Source organism: Leishmania infantum, chromosome 19, assembly GCF_000002875.2.
Source record: "Leishmania infantum JPCM5 genome chromosome 19".
In the NCBI taxonomy this organism is placed as follows: Eukaryota; Euglenozoa; class Kinetoplastea; order Trypanosomatida; family Trypanosomatidae; genus Leishmania; species Leishmania infantum.
This window is the reverse complement of record NC_009403.2, coordinates 2,501-20,479: the sequence shown is the minus strand read 5'-3', so window position 1 is coordinate 20,479 and position 17,979 is coordinate 2,501. Positions and strand designations below refer to the sequence as shown.

General features: G+C 58.5%; 9 protein-coding genes across 9 annotated transcripts; all 9 read left to right on the top strand.

Moving 5' to 3' along the window:
• Positions 1 to 87: 87 nt before the first annotated feature.
• LINJ_19_0090 (putative fibrillarin) lies at positions 88 to 972 on the top strand (the record flags this gene model as incomplete). The annotated part of the gene is made up of 1 exon (XM_003392365.1): positions 88 to 972. One exon carries the CDS (start codon positions 88 to 90, stop codon positions 970 to 972), a length of 885 nt encoding a protein of 294 aa, XP_003392413.1.
• A 1,809-nt stretch (positions 973 to 2,781) lies between these two features.
• LINJ_19_0080 (conserved hypothetical protein) lies at positions 2,782 to 3,993 on the top strand (the record flags this gene model as incomplete). The annotated part of the gene is made up of 1 exon (XM_003392364.1): positions 2,782 to 3,993. One exon carries the CDS (start codon positions 2,782 to 2,784, stop codon positions 3,991 to 3,993), a length of 1,212 nt encoding a protein of 403 aa, XP_003392412.1.
• An 840-nt stretch (positions 3,994 to 4,833) lies between these two features.
• On the top strand, positions 4,834 to 6,132 carry LINJ_19_0070 (conserved hypothetical protein; the record flags this gene model as incomplete). Its single annotated transcript, XM_003392363.1, has 1 exon — positions 4,834 to 6,132. The coding sequence occupies one exon, from the start codon at positions 4,834 to 4,836 to the stop codon at positions 6,130 to 6,132; it is 1,299 nt and encodes a 432-aa protein (XP_003392411.1).
• A 1,000-nt stretch (positions 6,133 to 7,132) lies between these two features.
• Positions 7,133 to 8,416, top strand: PEX13 (putative peroxin 13; the record flags this gene model as incomplete). The annotated part of the gene is made up of 1 exon (XM_003392362.1): positions 7,133 to 8,416. One exon carries the CDS (start codon positions 7,133 to 7,135, stop codon positions 8,414 to 8,416), a length of 1,284 nt encoding a protein of 427 aa, XP_003392410.1.
• Positions 8,417 to 10,088: 1,672 nt separating this feature from the next.
• Positions 10,089 to 10,886, top strand: LINJ_19_0050 (40S ribosomal protein S2; the record flags this gene model as incomplete). Its single annotated transcript, XM_003392361.1, has 1 exon — positions 10,089 to 10,886. The coding sequence occupies one exon, from the start codon at positions 10,089 to 10,091 to the stop codon at positions 10,884 to 10,886; it is 798 nt and encodes a 265-aa protein (XP_003392409.1).
• Positions 10,887 to 11,465: 579 nt separating this feature from the next.
• LINJ_19_0040 (histone H2B) lies at positions 11,466 to 11,789 on the top strand (the record flags this gene model as incomplete). The annotated part of the gene is made up of 1 exon (XM_003392360.1): positions 11,466 to 11,789. One exon carries the CDS (start codon positions 11,466 to 11,468, stop codon positions 11,787 to 11,789), a length of 324 nt encoding a protein of 107 aa, XP_003392408.1.
• A 451-nt stretch (positions 11,790 to 12,240) lies between these two features.
• Positions 12,241 to 12,648, top strand: LINJ_19_0030 (histone H2B; the record flags this gene model as incomplete). Its single annotated transcript, XM_001464946.2, has 1 exon — positions 12,241 to 12,648. One exon carries the CDS (start codon positions 12,241 to 12,243, stop codon positions 12,646 to 12,648), a length of 408 nt encoding a protein of 135 aa, XP_001464983.2.
• Positions 12,649 to 13,697: 1,049 nt separating this feature from the next.
• Positions 13,698 to 14,471, top strand: LINJ_19_0020 (conserved hypothetical protein; the record flags this gene model as incomplete). Its single annotated transcript, XM_001464945.1, has 1 exon — positions 13,698 to 14,471. One exon carries the CDS (start codon positions 13,698 to 13,700, stop codon positions 14,469 to 14,471), a length of 774 nt encoding a protein of 257 aa, XP_001464982.1.
• Positions 14,472 to 15,747: 1,276 nt separating this feature from the next.
• On the top strand, positions 15,748 to 16,635 carry LINJ_19_0010 (conserved hypothetical protein; the record flags this gene model as incomplete). Its single annotated transcript, XM_001464944.1, has 1 exon — positions 15,748 to 16,635. The coding sequence occupies one exon, from the start codon at positions 15,748 to 15,750 to the stop codon at positions 16,633 to 16,635; it is 888 nt and encodes a 295-aa protein (XP_001464981.1).
• Positions 16,636 to 17,979: the final 1,344 nt, after the last annotated feature.

Below are 17,979 nucleotides of genomic sequence, written 5' to 3'. Positions count from 1 at the left end.
CGTTTCACACAAGCCCAGAGACAAGAGAAAGAAAAAACGACAGACGCACTCATTCACATACTTCCCCGTTCTTGCAACTTGACAATCATGCGCGGCGGGCGCGGTGGCTTCGGTGGACGCGGTGGTGGCGGTCGCGGTGGTGGTGGCCGTGGCGGCGGCCGTGGCGGTGGACGTGGTAGCGGTCGCGGTGGCGGCCGTGGTAGTGGCCGCGGCGGTGGGCGTGGCGGTCGTGGAGGTGCGGGTACGCCGAAGGGCAACATCTTCCACCCGCATGCCCGCTTCAACGGCTGCTACCTCTTGGCAGGCAAGGACACTCTCTCCACGCGGTCGCTGGTCCCTGGCGTGTCGGTGTACAGCGAGAAGCGTGTGAACGGCACGGTGGCCGGCGAGTCTGAGTCACACGAGTTCCGCGTATGGAACCCGTACCGCTCCAAGCTAGCGTCCGCGATCTACGCTGGTGTAGCGAGCATATACATGGAGCCTGGTTCTGCCGTGCTGTACCTCGGCGCAGCCAGCGGCACCACTGTTAGCCACGTCTCGGACCTTGTCGGACCGGAGGGCGTCGTGTACGCGGTAGAGTTCTCGCACCGCAGCGGCCGTGACCTGGAAGAGATGACGAAGCGCCGCAGCAACATCGTCCCCATCCTGGAGGATGCCCGCTACCCGCAGAAGTACCGCATGCTCATTCCCCGCCTGGTGGACTGCATCTTCATGGACGTCGCCCAGCCGGATCAGGCGCGCATTCTAGCCCTCAACGCCCAGCACTTCTTGAAGGCGAACGGTGGCTTTGTGATTTCGATCAAGGCGAACTGCATCGATTCCACGGCGGATCCGGCAGCGGTGTTTGCGTCCGAGGTTCAGAAGCTGAAGGATTCCGGCCTCCGCCCAAAGGAGCAGGTCTCACTAGAGCCCTTCGAGCGCGACCACTGCGTCGTCACGGGCTACTACAAGAACGTTCCACAGGCGACGTGAAAGGCCGTGCCTCATCCACGAAGCACTCATCCGATGGATCCCGGCCCTGCTGTTCCTCTCGGCACGGCTTTCGATGTTATGTTGCGTGCGGGGGTGGCTGCGCGATGCCAGTCCAAGGGCCACGGAGACCCAGCTGTGACGAAGTGGCGGCTCGGCGGCAGTGTCGAGGGGACGTGCTGAATGCCATCCAAGTGCGCACATGCCTGTGTGTCTGTGCACGGTCGTGTGTTGTTGTGTAATGGAAGGAGAGCAAGGGTAACGAAAGCGCCCAGACGCAAGAGAGCATGATTGAGAGGGCAGGACCATTAAAAGAGGGCAGAGCGCCATGCCATTTTAGTCTTCCTTTTTTTTGTTTCTCTTCTCCCGCGATCTATGTGAAACAGAGAAAAGGCGTGCGTGAGAGAGGCAAGAGCGAGAGGTGGCATGCAGAGGAGGAAAAGGAGCGCCTCATCTTGTGCAGTAGTGGTAGTGGTGCCGCCCCTTCTTGTTTGCTTCGTCACTCATGCACACGCACGCACACGCACCATCTCTCTCTCGCAGCTCAGCTCAATAAATTGTCCTCCTTTCTCTTCTCTTGCGCATGCGGTGCATGTGTGCGGTTCTCTTTTGTTTGAACGATAATGGAGAAGAAAACGAAAAAAAAAATATTTCTCTCCTCTAACACCTGCGACGTAATCGACACTTTTTTCTTCTTTGTCTCCTCGTCCTTGTGATGTGGCTATGATGACGGCTGTGAAAGGGTGGCGTGTCTCCTCGTGCTCATCTCACCCCCTCCCCCCAAAACAGAAAGACTTAGGCGCAACAGCGAAAGACAACAAACACGCACGCACACAAACGACGTAACGAACATTAGAACGGAGGTGTTTTGTAGAGAGGGAACAAGGAGGAACGCAAAGAGAGACAGAGGGGCGTCTCATGAGACTGCTTTTCCGCAGCAGCAATGCAAGTGCCGGGCCCTCCCCTCTCACGATTATCGGTGGGTCTCTCCTTCGTAACGGAGAATGACAGCGCCCCAACCCTCCTCCACTCCCTTCGCCGATACCCGGGCGGCGCAGCGAAGGGGAAAAAAGCTCCGGACAGCCGCTTCCCAGCGATGCCCTTGAAAGTGGAGCACAGCGCAGCCGCGCCAGACAGAACGTGCTTAAGAGGCTACACTCGTTGATCCGCGTGCTGCGCGCGATGCCCTTCACGTCAGCCCCAGCCGCCTCCGAGCATTCACTTTCGAGCTCACTCGTTATGATGACGGCACTCCGACAAACCCTCTACACTTCTCTTTTCTGTTGTGCCTCTTCATTCACATGCGCACATAAACCTATACGCGCGTTCAAACACTAACGCGTACCATTGTTTCTCCCCCCCCCGTACTGTGTCTCCCTCATCGTGTGCAGTTGGAGAAAGGGCTGCGTGCACCTACACATTGTGAAGCGAACAGAGACGAAGAAAGAAAAGCAGCAGCTACATGCCTCAGCGAAACGGTCGACCTACATCCTCACAAACCGCGGTCGACTTTGGGCTGCTCAAAACCTCGCAGCTTCACGCGTCAGCAACCGAAAGCCCTCATAGAACAGTAGCAAGACACTCGGTGGCACACACCTCCTCGGCTTATCCTTCAAGACTGACTTGCGGCCCTGTTTAGTGACGGGACGGACCCTGACCAACGGACATCTGACGCCAGAGCGGGTCTTCCCTCACTGCAACGACTCGTACACCCGCTCCTTCTCTTCATCTCGCTTCTTCTCTCGAGAAGAGCGTCAAGCATTGTCTGCGACAGCGACACACAAGTGACCAGAACAACCGTATCGCCGTGCAATGAAGCCGAAAGCGGCCCAGGTGCGGCAGCAGCAGTCGCTGAATCGGCGCGTCAAGCTAGAGGAGAGTGCTGCGCGGGTGCAACAGGACCTCCTCGCACGACAGGCTGTCATGCGCAACATGGGCGGCGGACAGCAGAGGAACCCCATGTACGGGTATGCGGGTCACCCAGCGCGCAACCGCGACCCCAACCGCGGCGTCATTACGCAGGCCGAATGGAGCGAGCTTGTGGAGCGGCACGAAGACTCGGGCAAGTGTTTTCGCTACTTCTTTGGCGTTCTCGTTTTCGCTGCCATCCTCCTCCTCACAATCTCCAAGTACGACGAGGAATACAACTTGGAGGTGCCGCAGGTGGAGTCTGGTAAGGGCTTTGGGGAGGTCCTAAACCCTGAGCGCGCTGTGGACGCCAAGGAGCTGGAGGGCTACTACCACACGCTCGGCGTCGAGGGCCGCCTTAACCTGACGCACACGGCGGTTCCACCTGCGACCGATGCGTCTGAGGGGAACGGGTCGTCGCGGAAGGCTGCCGACGACCCCGATAAGGCGCGCCGCCGCGAGAACTACCAGGTGCGGCAACAAATCAAGCGGGCCTTTCAGGATCACCAGGAGAAGTACGGCCAGCTAGTCCACTGCGGTCGCACGTGTGAGGCGCAGAACAAACAGGTAGAGCTTGCTTATCAAAAGCTGACGTCGCAGGTAGATCGGGAGCTCTTTGGCGTGCTGCTGGACGCGAAGGACACCAAGTCTGTGCGGTCCACCACCCCTGCTCAGCTCAAGATGAAATACGAGGAGAAGCGCCAGAAGATCTTAGAGACGGAGGAGGACGAGGAGGACCGCAACATGGCGCTGGAGGAGCTGAAGGACGCGTATGAGATCATCGAGAACCCTGATGCACGCAAGTACTACCTTCTCTATGGCGCAAAGCCACCGGAGCATATGCGCCACGTTAGCGCCCGCCACGGTGGCTGGGGGCAGGAGATGGCGCTGGGAACCTTCAAGTACCGCATCATCATTATGTGGTTGGAGTTCCTGCACCAGTACATTGGTGTGTGGGGCGAGACCGCCGTTCTCGGATGCGTCGTGCTTTTTATGCTGTCGCGCCTTCCTCAGGCGCTGAAGGACTCACAGCGGCTCCTGGACGAGCTGGACCTTGAGGACGAGCACGCCGAGGAGGAGAAAAGGGCGGCAGAGCAGGAAGTGCAGAGAGAGTAAGCCACCGTTTTCATGATGTGGCCATGCATCTTTTTCAAGCTCGGATATTCCGTTGTTGCGGAGCCGTGTGGGTGCTGTGGTGCACATTTCCGTCGGGCGAGGTAGAGAGAGATGCATGCATAATAGACAGCTGTCAAGGCGCGCGCACACACACACACACACAAACCCTCTCCGCACACTGCCTAGAATCTCTCCCTGCGATCTCCTCTCCTTCCCTGGCGCCTCTCTTCCCCGCACCCTGTCGCGGCACGTGCCCCTGCCTCGTGCACGGTCGGTTACGCGTGGGTGAGGCTGCCTTGCGGACATGTTTGTACGTCACACCCGTGTGATTGTGCGTGGGCTTTCTTAATTCTTTTTGATCGCCTATGCTGGCATCTTCGCGGTTTGGTTCTTTTCAGCGAAGCTACTTTTGTGCTGAGTCGTTCTTCCAGCTCTTCCTATGCGTGATGCAGTGATTGCCACCATCGTGTTCATTGACACTGCTTCTGTGTGCGCCTCTGCGCGTGTGTGTGCCAGCGTGATGAGGGCCGCGGAGATGCGCTGTGCTCCACTTCTGCAGGTCGACGCCGTGCGGCGTCGAGACTCGCAATGGAGTGTCTACGCCCAGGCGCGCCGGGCTCGTTGTCCGCCTCAGCGTGCGTGCTATGGAGTCAGCGTGTCTCACACTACCCTTCACTAGCTTCTTCTGCTTGTGCGTATCTCTCTACCCCTTGTCTATTTTGTCTCTCCGCCTTCCTTTCTGTAACCACCGCCGCGCACAGTGCTCTGTTTGTGCGACTTCTCCATTTCCCACTCCTTCCCTCGACTCAAACCGGGGAATGCGCGTTGTCGTACGAAGCAATGGATAAACAAGACTACTACACCATCTTGGGCATATCACGTACTGCAAACAAGGATGCGATCCGCCAAGCGTACAAGCTGAAGGCGTTGCAGCTGCACCCGGACAAGAACCCGAACGGCGAGGCAATTTTCAAATTAGTTGTGAACGCGTACCAAACACTCAATGACCCCACAAAGCGCTCGGCTTACGACCGGGAGCTGACGCGGCGGGACCGTGGCTTTGGCGCTCACCAGTTCCGACAGGCGGCGCCACAGCCATCGTCTCCCGCTGCCTACCCCTCGTCGTCCTACGGTGCCGACGCCGGCGCCTCGCGGAAGCCGCGCTACGCCACCGACGAGCAGCTATTTAAGGACGCCTACGAGCAGTACAAAAAGAGCCCCTTCTCCGCTACCCCAGATGGTGGGTTCCGCGGCGTCAACTCCGAAGGCACCTTCGCCGAATGGTTCAAAAAGAAACAAGAAGAGCTGCGGCGGGCGGAGGAGGTGACCAAGGCGAAGGCTGAGTATGCCAAGAACCTCGAGCGCGAAGAGAAGCGCAGGGCTGAGGAGTGGCGCGACATGCAGCGCCGGCGAGAGGAGGAGCGCGAGGAGGAGGTGAGGCAGGCCAAGGATCAGCGCGAGCGCGAGCGCGAAATGCTGAGACGCAAGCGGGAGGCTGAGGCGAAAGAGCAGAAGGCAGCCGAGAAGAAAGCCCAGATGGAGGCCTACGCGGAGGTGCAGCGTGAGCAGCAGGCGGACGTTGAGCGCCATCTGCGTGACTTGGCGTCACAGAAGCGCGAGTTGGCCGAGGAGCGTCGCCGCCTCGCGGAGGAAAGGGCTGAGGTGACTAACCTCGCCGCCGAGCACCGCTTTACGCGCGACATGGCGCACAAGCAGCGCGGCCAGGAACTGGCTGACGCGGTGCGCCGCGCAGACGCGAAAGTGCGCGAGGCACAGGAGCAACAAATGCTCCACGAGGCCAACGAGCGTGCCAAGGCTGAAGAGCGGGCGCGCGAGGAGAAGCTCAAGCGCGCCGAGGAGGAGCGAGCGTTAGAGGCTGAGAGGGCGCGCGAGCGCCAACGGCAAAAGGAGGCAGAGGCTGCGGAGCAGGAGCGTAACCGCACGACAGCCGAGTTGGGAGAGCAGCGGAAGCGCGTAATTGCGCAAATGATGTCGGAGAGGCGAAGACACGAGGAGGAGGTGTCCGCGATGCGGAGGGAGACGGATCGCATCGAGGCGGAGATGAAGGCCAAGCTGGAGGCGCTGCGCGCTGCGAAGAACTCTGGCCAGACCATTAACTTGGATGAATGGAAGTTGTAGCTTTTTCCTTCACTCGCTCTACCGCCGCATCCCTCTCGCTGTCTCCTGCACTCTCTTGCTTTCTTTCGCCTTCCTTCGTCTCCGTGTGTGTTTCGGTTGACCATACATCTGGCCGTTAGGTGGCTCTCCTGCGTTGTTGCTTTGTGTATTTTTTTCTTTTTTTCTCCCTCAGCTCCGTCCTCGTTGGTGTTTTTCCTCGTGTGTTTTTTTCACCCTCTCCCTCCCACCTCTTCCTCGCCTCGCGGACGAAACTGCTGAAGGGAAAAAAGGCGCAGCTGATGTAATTTACAATACGTGCGCAAAGGTCATTTTGCTCACCCGTGCAACTCTCCCATATGCACGCGCACATTCTGTTCTTCTTTCCCTTCTATCTTTTTTTTTTCAGTTCCCTTTCCCACTCTTCTTTCGAAACAACGCTCACTTGTGAGTTTCCATCGGTGCTGCTCGCTCGTGAGCATGTGCTGGACGCACATTAAACAGTGCGAAACGCAGTCTGCTGCGGTATGCATGCGTTGTTGTGCGGTGAACAGTCCGTATCCCCCTCCGTCCTCCTCCCGCTGCTGTGTTGAAGGAGAAACGCGTGGACTAGGACACACAAAAGCGTTCGCGCTTCTCAGCGCCAAACACTGTATGCTAGATCCCTCGCTGGGAGCCGGCTCCTTTCCCCCGCTTTCTTGTGCCTCCACGTCTGCGGTGCCGAAACGCCCACGCAAAGAGAGAGCTATGCGCATCTCGGCTTTGCATGTGTGATAGCGTGCGTTGAAGTGAGTTCGCACGGGGCGGCATGAGCCACTGCCAATGAGTGGCTTCGCCATGATGAAACACTTCCCTTCTCCCTCTTCCTCTCCCGTTCTCTCGCACACACACGCCTATGATCTCTCTGCTACGCAGCTCCTAGCTTCTCGTGGAGGAGTCGAAATCGATCGTGGCGCCGGTGGGCTACGCTTCTCTCGAATTCTTTCTCCTATCTTCAACGTTCTCTCTTATTAGACCCTTCACCATGTTCGGCGGCATGTACGGCGGCGGCCTGGGTGGCATGTACGGCGGCGGCCTGAGTGGCATGTACGGCAGCAGCATGTACGGCGGCGGGCTAGGTGGCATGGGCAGTAGCATATACGGTGGCGGCATGTACGGCAACTCGGGTCTCATGGGAGGCTCATCGCACGGCATGAGCGGTGGCCTCAACAGCTTTGCCCGAAACAACCCGTACGGTTCCAACTCCAACTACAGCCTTGGTGGTTTCAACAGCCTCGGCAGCAACGCCGACGGCACTCAGAATAACGGCATGCAATCCTCGCTCACCTTGCAACAGCAAGCGGACCAGCCCAATCAGCTAGCGTCCCCTATCCACCAGCACGCTGCATCTTTGCCACCACTGAACGAGTCACCTGAGGAGCGCAGCCGTCGTATCCAGGCGGAGCACAAGAAGGAACGCCAGCTGATTCGGCAGCAGCGAGAGCAACACCGACAAGCGCGCCTGCAGGCCCGGATGGAGATTGCGGGCCATCTCACCAACGTGCTCGTGCAGGGCCTCCGCTCTGCCATGGAGCTCTTCGGCGTGTGCTTCGGTACCTACTATAGCATGAAGGCGGTGCGCGCATTTTCCAACGCGCAGGAGCGGATGCCAGGCATGGGAATGGGCATGGGCGCTACTTACCCGTACGGCGCCGCGGTCGCCAAGACGCAGGCGGTCGTGACGGGTGCTTCGGGGGTCCAGCAGGCCGCCAAAGCCGCCAGCGGGGGCCCAAGCAGGTGGCGGGCGTGGCTGCTCTGCATTGCTTTTTTTCTTTTGGGCGAGGTCCTGTACGGGATCGCCACACGGCAGCGCGCAAATCCGCCGCAGCGCCGGCATCGCATCACCAGCCCAGCAGAGGACGCCTACGGAAACGTAATTAGCCAGGACGAGTACGAGGTGAGCATCCGCTCCAGCGACGCCGAGTCGCGCCTGACGGAGGAAGACAAGGGCGAGGAGGAGACGCTCTCGGAGGCATGGGGACATACATACAACGCCAATGGCGTGTACGGTGCCTCACAGGCGGTGCGGCCAAGTGGTGGCACCGGTGCCCGCCGAGTATACTATGCACTGTACGACTACCAGGCTCCACAGGCCGACGGTTCGCGCTTGAGCTTCAAGGCGGGTGACGAGTTTGTGGTGGAGAACTACGCCGAGGGCAGCTGGTGCGAGGCGATGGCGGTGGAGGGTGGGAGCTACTCGTCTCACGCCCGTCGTGGTCTCGTACCGAGCAACTTCTTGCGTCTCGCAGAGCGCATCACGAAATTGTAGTGGCGCACGCCCTTCGTTGCTGGCTTTCCCTTGGGCCCCTCGCCACCTGCTGTCTTGTTCTCTTTGTCTTTCCTGCTCCGCTCTTCTTCGTGTGCTTTCTTTCCTCTGCTCTATCACACTCGCTTCCCTCTCTTGTGGCCTTCTCCTTCCTGTGTCCATCACACTCCCCCTCCTTCTCTCACTTATTCTCCCCCATCCTCAATGACTGTGTTAGCACCGCCGGCACGGCGCGATATGACAGAGAAAAGAAGGAGGGTAGCTAATGTTCGTTATTGGAGGATGTCATGTGCGAAGGTTCCCAAAGAAGAGGAGAGCTAAGGGAGTGGGGGAGGGGGGCTGCGTGGAGGATGAGGCACAGCAGAAGACATGGCGCCTATCCATGTGTCTGGGTGCGCGCCATATTATCCTTTCGCCTCTGAAAGTTCCGTTCAGGGTTTCGTACTGCCAGCTCTTACCGTCGAGGGCACTTTTTTTGTTTGCGAAACGAGGAGGGTGAGAAGGGGTGAGGGACAGGTTATCTACTGCAGTCTCTGTGTCTGTGTGAGCGAGTCAGGGGCGAGTCGATGTTGAGTACAGCGGCAGCGGGGGAGGGGTTGAGCGAGGTGGCTGCTTTTGTCCCCATCTCCTCTTTTAGGTGATTCCCCGCACTCCTCACTCTCCTCTTCCCTCTCTCACACAGCTCCCTTTATCCCCTCGTGTGTGTGTTTCCTCCCGTGGTTTCTGATCCGCATTTCATCTTTCAAAAGTATTTGTACCCGTTCTCTTTGCGTCGTCTCGCCTCTCGGTTTATTTCCTTCCCCGCCTGTCTCTCTCCGTGTGTCGGCGCTTGCGTGTTACTGTCATGGGCGCTCGTGTCTGTCTTTCTGTTCTCCTCTTCTGTCCCTTGTTGTTTCGTCGCTCTCTGTTTGTTTCATCGCGTGCTCTTCTAAGGTGCAAGGCTAAGTCACTTGATAACGCTCTCATTTGCCCTTTACGTGCCTTCGACTCTATAACGGAGAACGGGAAACCCATGCGCATGCGGCGGGTGACCTGTTCCTCTGAATGCGCTCATGTGTCTGTGTGTCCGCTCTTCTTCTGTCCCCTTCCTGTTGCCGTGCATGGGAGCGAGGAGGACGCAAGAGGCGCACGCCTTTGTGTGTTGCTGTGCCACGGCATGCCAAGCAAGCGCGGAACTCAGAGTGCCGCACCAGAGGCTGTCCGCATGTGTGTTTGTGTGTGTCAGTGTGGTGGAAAGGCCCTTGTGCTACTTGTGTACAAGCTGTCCGACAGCGTTGCTTTCGCATACCTTTCTGCGTCAGTCGAGCTCGCTTCCTCCCGGATGCGCAGGGCTCCCCTCCTCGTGTCAGGTGAAAGGGGAACGAGCTGCGTATCTGCGCATACCCGCGCGCGCACATGCGGAAGGTTGCTCACAAAATTGAAGGCAGAAAAGTGCCGCTTTACATGAAGACTCTAGAGGCGGGGATTAGGAAAAAAAAAGACGCCACCGCAGTGCGAAATCAGCGCTACGCGGATGTCGCCCTCTACTCCTCACCTCCTCCTTTTTCTCTCACCCCTGCTCTCGATGACTGCTCTCACTTCTGTTGGTGTTGACCCCTTTCTTCGCACGCATGCGCGCACACAAATCGGGAACTTCATATGAACGAATGAGCTGTCTTCGCCTAGAAAGGAAGACATGGCAGATACTCAGCCTGCTCAGGAGGCGCCCGCCGCCGACGTCCCCCGCGCCGAACGCAACTTTGGCCGAGGCCGTGGCGGACGCGGTGGCCGTGGCCGTGGCCGCGGTGGTCCGGGGGAGGAGAAAGAGTGGGTCCCGTGCACCAAGCTGGGTCGCCTCGTGAAGGCGCAGAAGGTCACCTCTCTGGAAGAGATCTTCCTCTTCTCGATGCCCATCAAGGAGCACCAGATCGTGGACACCCTCATCGCTGAGGGCCAGCTGCACGACGAGATGATGAAGATCTACCCCGTGCAGAAAGCCACATCGGCCGGCCAGCGCACCCGCTTCAAGGCCTTCAACGTCGTCGGCGACTGTGACGGCCACATCGGCATCGGTGCCCGCGTCGGCAAGGAGGTGTCGCTGGCGATTCGCGCCTCGATGATTGCGGCCAAGCTCAACATCGTGCCGGTGCGCCGCGGCTACTGGGGCAACAAGATCGGTGAGCCACATACGATCCCGATGAAGGTGACCGGAAAGTGCGGTTCCGTCGCCGTCCGTCTCGTGCCCGCTCCCCGCGGTACCGGCATCGTCGCCGCCCCCGTGCCCAAGAAGATCCTCGAGTTTGCCGGTGTCGAGGACGTGTACACGAGCTCCCGTGGCAAGACCCGCACGCACGGCAACCTGATCATGGCTACTTTCTACGCCCTGCGCAAGACCTACGGCTTCCTCACGCCCGACCTCTGGGCGGAAACGGAGCCCAGCCGCGATCCGACGGATGAGCATGCTGAGCTGCTTGCCGAGATGACCACCGCCTAAGGTTTGGATAGCAGAGAAGGTCTTGTACCTCGAGAGTGACCGCCATTTCGCCTCTCTTTTTCTTTTCGTCACTTTTTTAGTGTTTTTCTCGTGACACGTCTTTGAAAGGAAAATTAGCATATTGGTTGAATACGCTCATCAGCAGCTGCACTGTGTGACTCATTCCACTCGGGAAGTGACACCGCCGCGTTGGAGACGCTCGTGCTGCACGCCGCCGTATCTGTTGCAGCTGCTTCCTTTTATACCCCGTTTCCCTCCTTCTCCGCTCGTACCCGCTCCGGTTTGTCGCATGGTGAGAGGGCCGTCTCGTATGCGGTGGTGGTGGGGCAGAGTTGCGGAAGAGAACGCACTCCATGCATGCCGCAGTGCCCCTTCATAGGAAACGGCTGCTCTGACATGTCCAACACACAACGCCGCTCTCTTGCTTTCACTTTCTCTCGCGCACACTCGCTGCCATTGGCGGGCCTACCTCTCCTGCCCAAATCAACGAACACTTCACTGACAGATTCTCAGCGCGTGCCTTCATCAAGTTACATACGACAAGCCTTCTACTACATCTCCCACCCCCCTCACACCACCATGGCTTCTTCCCGCAAGGCTTCCAACCCGCACAAGTCGCACCGCAAGCCTAAGCGCACGTGGAACGTGTACGTGGGCCGCTCGCTGAAGGCGATCAACGCCCAGATGTCGATGTCGCACCGCACGATGAAGATCGTGAACTCGTACGTGAACGACGTGATGGAGCGCATCTGCACTGAGGCCGCGTCGATTGTTCGCGCGAACAAGAAGCGCACGCTGGGTGCGCGCGAGGTGCAGACGGCGGTGCGCATTGTGCTGCCGGCGGAGCTCGCGAAGCACGCCATGGCTGAGGGCACGAAGGCCGTGTCGAGCGCGTCCCGCTAAACCGGTTTTTCGGATGCCGTGCGAGTAGGAGGGTGGCTGCCGCAGACGGCTGACCTCGGCGACTGCGGCGTGGCGCTCCCCTTCTCCGGCGGTGTGTGTCATGCATCTGCTTGACTCCTCCCTCTCATAGATGCAAGTTTTTTTTTATCTCTTCCTGTTTGACCTGCAGTCGCACTGATCGCTGCGCGACGTGGACGGTGCGTGCTGAACGCAGAGCAAAGCACAAGACACATTCTGTAACGCCATTTGGTGCCACCTGCGGCTCGCTACGCCGCCGATGATGCCCCTCTCGCCCTGTCGCCCTATACACCCTGTGAAGAGAGGCGTTGCGGTACCGACGCCTTGCGGCATGTCTTCCTCTCCCGTAACCACTGCATGCTTCCTCGCTTTGCCTTCCCGCCACGCTGGCTTCCTCAACTTTTCCCTCCCTTGCCACCTGCTTTCTCTCCTCATGGGCTCTGCGACAGCTTCCCAGCCCACCTTCGCTGTCCAGCCACCCTCGCTCTACTACATCTCCCACCCCCCTCACACCACCATGGCTTCTTCCCGCAAGGCTTCCAACCCGCACAAGTCGCACCGCAAGCCTAAGCGCACGTGGAACGTGTACGTGGGCCGCTCGCTGAAGGCGATCAACGCCCAGATGTCGATGTCGCACCGCACGATGAAGATCGTGAACTCGTACGTGAACGACGTGATGGAGCGCATCTGCACTGAGGCCGCGTCGATTGTTCGCGCGAACAAGAAGCGCACGCTGGGTGCGCGCGAGGTGCAGACGGCGGTGCGCATTGTGCTGCCGGCGGAGCTCGCGAAGCACGCCATGGCTGAGGGCACGAAGGCCGTGTCGAGCGCGTCCCGCTAAACCGGTTTTTCGGATGCCGTGCGAGTAGGAGGGTGGCTGCCGCAGACGGCTGACCTCGGCGACTGCGGCGTGGCGCTCCCCTTCTCCGGCGGTGTGTGTCATGCATCTGCTTGACTCCTCCCTCTCATAGATGCAAGTTTTTTTCTCTCGCGATATTTTATTTTTCTCCTCCCCCTCCCTCAACGTGGAGTGTATGTGACAGCGTACTGGACATGAAGTTGAACAAGCAATGCCCCTCTGCTGCGGAGTCGCAGATGAGTGTGGGGTGTCGATGGCGTCTTGCGGTGTATGCACCCGCTGTAGCAAACGCGTTCGAGGGTGACGGCGGCACGCGTGGAGAACATCGGCTTGCTCTCACCTAGGCGCATCTGTTCTAGCCCCTTGTCGCCGTTTTATGTTCCCTACCGATTTCCCGTATTAATATCTCGTTCTCGCGAGGGACCTGGCCCGTTTGACCGGCAAGCACCTCAGCTCGTCTCCCTACCACCCCCGATTTCTCTCCCTTGCCGCCACCCGCCCCCCTTCACTCCTCTGCCACGATGCGCACACCCGCACGCACAATTCATGCAGCTAGTGAACACACGCGATTATTATTTGTTTTTCTCTAACCCCCTCCGTCTTTGTAACAAGCGATACCACCCGACGTTGGACCAGAGAGCTCCAAAAAAAGTCAAGAGCGAAAAGGTGCTAATTTTCTCTTGAAAATGAGCGCAGGCCCGAAGCCAGAGCCCCGCCAGGCCCCGAGAGAGCGGAACTCGCCGAAGCCCCCAACCGCCAACTCCAGTAGTGCTCCCGCAGAGCGCCCGCAGCGCCGCCGTGACAATGCGGAGCGCCGTGAGGGTGGTGAGCGTGGTGAGCGCGGCGATCGCCGTGATCGTCCAGAGCGCCAGGAGCGTCCCCGCCGCCCGCAGGCGGGACTGGCTGCCGCTGTGGAGAGGAGCAAGCCAGCTACCGAGGAGAAAGCGCATGGTCCAGTTGTGCACGTGAAGGGTGACATTGCGTCGGGGTCGACGTGGGCGAAGAACGGTAGCGGCCCATCGTTTGCGGATATGGTGCGTCAGCGCACCAGCGTGGGGGCTGGGGCCCTCGCCGCCAAAGAGACCCCCTCTCCACTGAAAAGGGCGCAGTCACAGGTGCAGACGCCGCCGCCGCCGCCGGAGCCGCCGCAGTCGCAGCCCGAGTCTGTGCAGCAGTCCGTGCCCGCGCAGCCGGAGGAGTCATCTGAGGAGGAGGTGGTGGTAAACACCGTCCAAGCCCCTGCCGTGATGGAGATGGAGCCGATTCCTGAGCCGCCGGCGCCTGTGGCGCTTGTGATTGCGCCGCACTACGTACTGGAGATTGAACGCGTCGTGTCCGTGAAGCTGCCTCCCCGTGTGACGCAGACGGCAGAGACGCAGCGCGGCCTCTACATGTTCTCAGCCCAGGCCGGCAAGCCTCCGACCCCTCCGCCGACGGTTCAGCAGCACGCTGTGTACCGCCCCGACACGGCGAACCTCGGAACGCGGCAGTGGTCCCTGGGCACTGACTCGCGCATTCAGCAGCCCCCCCAGCAGCAGCATGCTTGGCCTTCGGCTAGCCAGTTCGACTACTGGAACAACGCCCCAGAGCGCGTTCAGGCGTCCCGGCCGTTCATGGGCACCCAGGCACAGGCGCCGTACAACTCGTACCCCTCGGCGGTGCCTCTCGCGCACCAGCGCGCCACCGGCAATGCGTTCCCCGTTCGCTTCCGTTCCAGCGAGGTGCCCGAGTCGGCCTTGCGGCAGCAGTCCGCTGTCCCCTTTAACCGTGCTTCCCAGCCGACTAACGGCGGTGGCGTGTGGTAGACGAAGCTGGTGAATGTGAGACCGTTTGTGGTGAGAGACAGGTGCCCTTCCGTACCGTCGAATCACATTGTGTCTTGACAAGGAGAGAAGGAGAGGCAACTGAGCAAGCGAGAATTGTTCGTGTCAAAGAGAAACACAACATGCGTGACCGCATCCTGACGAAGGCAGCAGTCTTTTCTTCGCACCTCACTCGCCTCACCCAAAACGGCCACCATCGCCACGCGCGGCTCTTCCTCCTCCTCCGTTGAAACACACACACACACACACACACACACACAAAGATGAAGGATTTTCCGCACGTCTCTCCCCCAACAGTATATCCCCGTCAAGATGAGCTTCTCGCAGTAGTCCTCATCACGCCAAGGCCTCTGTCTGTGTGTTTTGCGTTTGTGTGCACGTCTCCGTGCCTGCATCCTTTTCTTTTCGTAAGTAACAACAGCAAACAACAACACAACCGACGGTCGGGGACGGCCGCAATAGACGAAATCGTGGCAACAGAAGAAGAGAAGCACACGAAAAAACAGAAAGACGGCCAACATCATGCACAAGACGGCGAGAGCACATGGAGACGACGGTGACCGGCGCGCCACACTATGCCGGACACTCCCTCCTCTCTCTCGCTCGGTGTTGCGTATCTTGCGTATGCTCATTCTCCTGTTTTGCTGTCCTCGGCCTAGATAAAGGCCACCTTCGGCTATACTGCTCGACGTGCGTGTTGTACGCCGTTGTTGTTCTTCATTCTAGCGCGAATACTACCCCTCCCCCTTGTTGTCTACAGGTGGAGGAGGGCACCACGGCGTGGTACCTGTTTGTGATGGTTACACACTTGACAGGGTCTCTCTGTCTCCATGGCTATGCACACATGCGCACGTTTAGACTACGATATCTGCGATTCGCGCTCTCTTGCACCGCACATCCTTGTCTTCATGTCGTTCCTCGGCGCCATTGGCGCGTTCATCGGTGGTGTTCAATGGGCTGTTGATCATGCTTTTATTCTAAATTCTTTTTTTTTCCGCAAGGCAAAATTTGATACTGAGGCTGCTCTCTCTCTATTCCAGCTTCGATACGTCTGCATGCATGCTTCCTTGTGCACAGACAAACACATAAAGCTACACGGTGCTTTTGGTTGCAGCGTTTGGCCGTATATTTACACGCGTAGCATAGCCGTCCCCCCCCCCCCGTAGCAACCACGAAAATGAACTACATTCCGAACACAGATGGGTTGATGCGCTCAACGTTGCGCGACACCATCCGTCGCCTTCACCGTGTGCGTGCGATGGCTGGGGCCAAGGATGAGAAAGAGAGTCGAGACATATCCGGCGACCCCTTCCAGGACTTGACGAATGACTTCGTTAGAGCCGCCACACGGGCCAAGAACAACATCAACGAGCGCAACGAGGGCTGCCGTCAGCACGGACAGGACCATATGGCCATTGTGCAGTCCAACGAGATTCGCAAGGACCTCCGACTCATGGAGGAAACACTAGAAGAGATTCACAAGTTAGTGCTCGAGGCGGAGCGCCGGCTAGCAAAAGAGAACAAGAAGAAGAAACCCAAGGAAAACAAGGTCCATCTACTTGAGCGTGACTACGAGGGGCGAAGATCGCAGTACGACAACTGCGTCTCCGCGCTGCAGAACCTCAAGGAGATGGAGGCTCAGCGCGTTGAGGTGGGACGTGAAGAAATCAACACTGTGCAGGAGATGCAGCTTGGCAAGCGCGCTCAGCTACGCCAGCAGCTGCTCGGCATGCGGCGGAAGGATAACGGCAACGGCGAGACGGTGGGGCCAGGCGATGTCGAGTTGGTGGACAACACCTTAGGTGGTGGCATGCTCCAGGAACACGAGGAGTCCAAAGAGCAGATGAAGACGATCGCCGCTCAGGACGCAAAGATCGACGCAGGGTTATGCCGCATTAAGGAGGGCGTTGGCCGATTGCATGACTTGGCCGTTCAAATCGGCGCGCAGATTGACATGCAGAACGCGATGCTGGATGAAACAGAGCAGGTGATTGACAAGAACGCCGAGCAGCTGCGGGGCCTGAACAGGCGCCTCAAAAAATTTTTGAAGGAGACCCGCCCGATGAACTGTTTCTTGTACGTTTGCTGCGTCTTCCTCATCATCGCCCTGATCGGCTTCTTTCTTGTGCAGTTCAACGTCATCTGAAGGGGATGCGGTACGCGTGTCTAGCAATTCTTCTACCTCGCTCTGCACCGTAACGAGCACCTGGGGTCGGATGTGGGGGCCCACGATAATCTCCTCCCTGCTGTTACCCCTTCATTACTTTGCTTTCCACCTCAACTGTGATCCTCCTCCTTGCCAGCGCAGCTGGCCATATCGCGTTGCTGCTATGCTGCTTTGCGCGCCCTGTTTTTGTGCCTTGAACTTTTGTCTTGTCTCCTATTTGCGCTGTGGATAGGTTCGAGGGTTCCTCTCATGACGAGGCAGAAAAGAAAAAAAATGACAAAAGTAGAAACAGTCTGGATGGAGTGTGCCGGTTGCGCTAGCTCCACCCTCTCTCTCTGCGCAGTACCTCACTTGCTCGATATGCACCTGTCTCTGTGCACCAACAATGCCAGTCGGTGATGAAGAGGAACCCGACACTGTGTGTGAGTGCACCGAAATTTCTTCTCGTCCGCGTCACTGCTCCTCAAACCCCTCCTCTGCTTTCCGCGCACCTGTGCCGCTGATCAGCCTTTGCGCCTCCTCTGTGCCCCGTTTCCCATATTCTAAACTCTTCGCCACGACAGTATAGCCCGCAGACCGCATCGAATAACGTCCAGGCAGCAGACAAGAAGCAGTCAGATAAGGGAACAGTCGTTTCCACTTCGTGGCTACCTAGGGCTTGGCCTACATCTCCAGAGCGACAGCGCGCTCTCCCGTAGAGGGCCATGGCTTTCGTGCGCCGCGCGCCGCTGTTGTGAGTGTTTGACTACCGGCACGTCTTCCGAGAAGAACCACTGCGCGTCACTCACGGTGAGTGAGGTGGGCCTTTCCGCGGTGTTGTTTCTTGTCCACGTGCCTTTTGTCCAGCTTCGATCGGTTTCCTCTGCGGCGTTCTCCCTTCACTGCGGCGCTTGAGCAATCAGGGTTAGCGTTGCTTTGTGTGTGCTTGTGCGCCTTGCCTCTGACGGGACTAGTCATTGGCAGGAACATGCACTGCATCGATGGGCTGGATACTCTCCCCGCTGCAGCTGTTTAGACGTCTGCTTGCGTTGCTTATATATAAAAATTTCTCTTCGCTGCGAAGTGCGGAGAGGTGTGCTGCGTGCTGCGGGAATATAGAGTGTGCTGGTTAGGGTTAGGGTTAGGGTTAGGGTTAGGGTTAGGGTTAGGGTTAGGGTTAGGGTTAGGGTTAGGGTTAGGGTTAGGGTTAGGGTTAGGGTTAGGGTTAGGGTTAGGGTTAGGGTTAGGGTTTTTTTCTCCACTGATTCCTTGCACAGCGACACCCTCTCCAACAGGACGGGGGCGTGACGGTGTACTGGTGTACTGGTGTACTGGTGTACTGGT